Raw genomic sequence first — 2,500 nt, forward strand, 5'->3', positions numbered from 1 at the left:
CTCTTCTTCTGTGGTGGAGGAGCTTCCTGTCGCTGAACTCTGACAGAGAAAACAAACACACTCAGTGAGGTAATCGACAGTCTAACAGCGCGCGCGCACACACACACACACACACACACACACACACACACACACACACAGCTGAGGGAGCGTTTGTTTTCCTCACCTGCTGAGTCAGCAAGTGATTCCTCTGGATGAGGCCGACGGGGAATTGAACCTGCGTCACACCGTTACTGACGGCAGCTGCCGCAAAACACCTGAGACAGGAAGCAGCCACAGCTCACATCATTAATAACAAACAGTCCCCAAAGGGTTAATATCTCTATGAATCAATTCATTTTTTTGTCTCTGTGAATCAGAGGTGAAAAATTACTGCAGTAAAAGTATTAATCACAGTGTAGAAATACTCTGCAACAAGTAAAAATCCTGCATTCAATCTTTCTAAAGAGAAAGAACAAAAGTATGAGTATTATACTTAAAGTACTGAAATAATAAAACTCATTGTGCAGAATAAGATATCCAACAGATTCAGCTCATCGATTCATTGACTGATTATTTTCCTGATTAATCATTTTGCCTGAAAAATGTCCAAAAACAATGAAAACATCAGTTTGTCCTCAGATGTCTCATAGTTGTCCGTCCAACAGTCCAGAACCCAAAAATATTCAGTTCGACTTCCATGTTTGAGAAAAACTGAAAATCATCACGAGAAACTAAACAAATCTCTAAAATAATGATCAAAATATCAATAATCAACCAATCACTCCACGTTTGTACAGTTACTCCCTCTGAGATGAAGAAAAGTACAAGTATAACGTCGCAGGAAGATAAAATACTCAAAGTATTTGAGAGGATTGTAGATATAAAACACGATGGATTTTTGATTGTTTGTTTCTGTCCGTCGGCGTCGCTGCAGCTCCACCTCAGCAGCCGCTTTAACCATTTCCTACCTGTCGGCTCTCCGCTGCTGTTTGACCATGATGGAGACCGGCTGACCTTTGACCTCTCTGAGGGGAGAGCAGAGCTCGTCAGTTTCATTCAGACTGAAGTGACAGAAAACACCAGAAACGTTCAAATAAAAGCCGCGGCGCTCTGAATCTGAGACATAATAAGTCACTGAATCTTTGTAATGAGTAAAAACGACTAATTTCACTGCAGTCGCTCATCAGGGACTAAGGGACCGTTCATCATTTATGAGCTGGAGGGGTTGGTGCAGAAAGGGGAGGCATGTCACTAATACTTGAAGCCCCGAGAGGGACTTATGTTTTTATTTTTGTTTTTCGGGGAGGGGCGTACAACTTTAAATGACTGTATTTTCTTTTTTATTTTACCGTCAATTTTTAAAGAAAATATTTATTTGAAGACTTTTTTTTCTTGTAAAAAAGTCTTTGTGATCTTCTTTTTTATAAAAATATAATTTCTATAAAAACTGCAGATTTTTTCTCGTTTGTTTCTTTGCCTTTTTAATTTTGGGGGATTTTTTCTCGAGATAATATTTGCTTTTTTTATTTTTTGGTGACTGTTTTAGTAGAGTGTGGGAATGTTTTTTTTTCTTTAGATAATTCGACTTCTTTGTTTCTCTTGAACTTTTTTTTGCAGTTTTGCTTTTGTTATTTTGTTTTTTCCCTCTCTGGATAATGTGAGTGCTTTTCTTGGAATTTTTTTCTCTTTTATAATATTTGGCTTTTTTTTAAAGAAAACATGTCATCATCAGGTTTGGGAGGCACATTTTCTGTTAATACAGCTATTATTACTGTAATCAAAAAACAGATATTACTGTTAGATTCTGAAATTTGGGACAGTTCTTAAACGCGTCATGTGACAAACACTTCAGTCAGAAAAGAAATAAAAACAAAAACAAATTTGATCTTAAAATACTGATCTTTCTCCGTCTTATATAAAATAAATAAAGTGTTTGCACAAACTAACCAGCGGAGCAAAAACCATCGAGGCTTTTTGAAGCTGCAGGATTTCAGCTTCAGCTTTGACGTTTCAAACATTACAGTTTTTAAAAAGCGAACAGCTGATTTGTGGCGGAGGGACAGTCGTGACTTTTGACTGCAGAGGAAACATCTGAAGCAGCTGAGTGAAAAAGTCCCACCACAGGGATCCTTCTCCTCTGATAAATAACGAACAGTCCCTAACTCCAGTAAATTACTAGAATTTAAAGCCAATAATTCATTTTCATCCTAAGACCTGTCCTGAGGTTTAGACTAGGATAAATATTATTAAAAATAGAAACACTTGTCTGCCATACAAAAGATTTCTAACTCCGTTTAGTTAATAAAGAACTGTAGAAAAAAGACTTAATTCTTATTGAACTAAAACAAAAAAATAATAAGATGTTTTTGAACTGAGTATATAAGCCGAATATAAGACTGGCCTCTGCTGATTCCCAGCGTGTCTTTATAAGTTTAATAAAACACACTGTACTCGGTTAAAATAAAAGACAAACTTTAAATTGGTACATTTTTAAAGGAGGTCTCGCGCAGTTCGTGGT

At 36.8% G+C, this 2,500-nt stretch overlaps 1 protein-coding gene across 11 annotated transcripts in view; it reads right to left on the reverse strand.

The window, feature by feature from the left end:
* ciz1b (cdkn1a interacting zinc finger protein 1b) overlaps nt 1-2,500 on the reverse strand; it is an 11,134-nt gene that overhangs the window by 8,336 nt on the left and 298 nt on the right. For 7 of the 11 annotated variants that reach the window (XR_015776344.1, XM_088076107.1, XM_088076112.1 and 4 more), the window contains exons 2-4: nt 951-1,007; nt 167-257; nt 1-39 (exon numbers count right to left, since the gene is read on the reverse strand). The exon at nt 1-39 is cut by the window's left edge and continues 47 nt beyond it. Coding sequence is in view for 6 of the 11 variants with exons in the window: in XM_088076107.1 (XP_087932233.1) it covers nt 1-39; nt 167-257; nt 951-979 (159 nt within the window). In the remaining 5 variants the exon portion in view is untranslated. Of the gene's footprint in view, nt 44-166; nt 258-950; nt 1,008-2,500 lie in introns of those variants that run through there. The other 4 variants (XM_088076114.1, XM_088076113.1, XM_088076116.1 and 1 more) reach the window with 1 other exon arrangement.

Source organism: Plectropomus leopardus, chromosome 4, assembly GCF_026936395.1.
Source record: "Plectropomus leopardus strain MGB_pleo_1.0 chromosome 4, ASM2693639v1, whole genome shotgun sequence".
NCBI lineage: Eukaryota > Metazoa > Chordata > Actinopteri > Perciformes > Serranidae > Plectropomus > Plectropomus leopardus.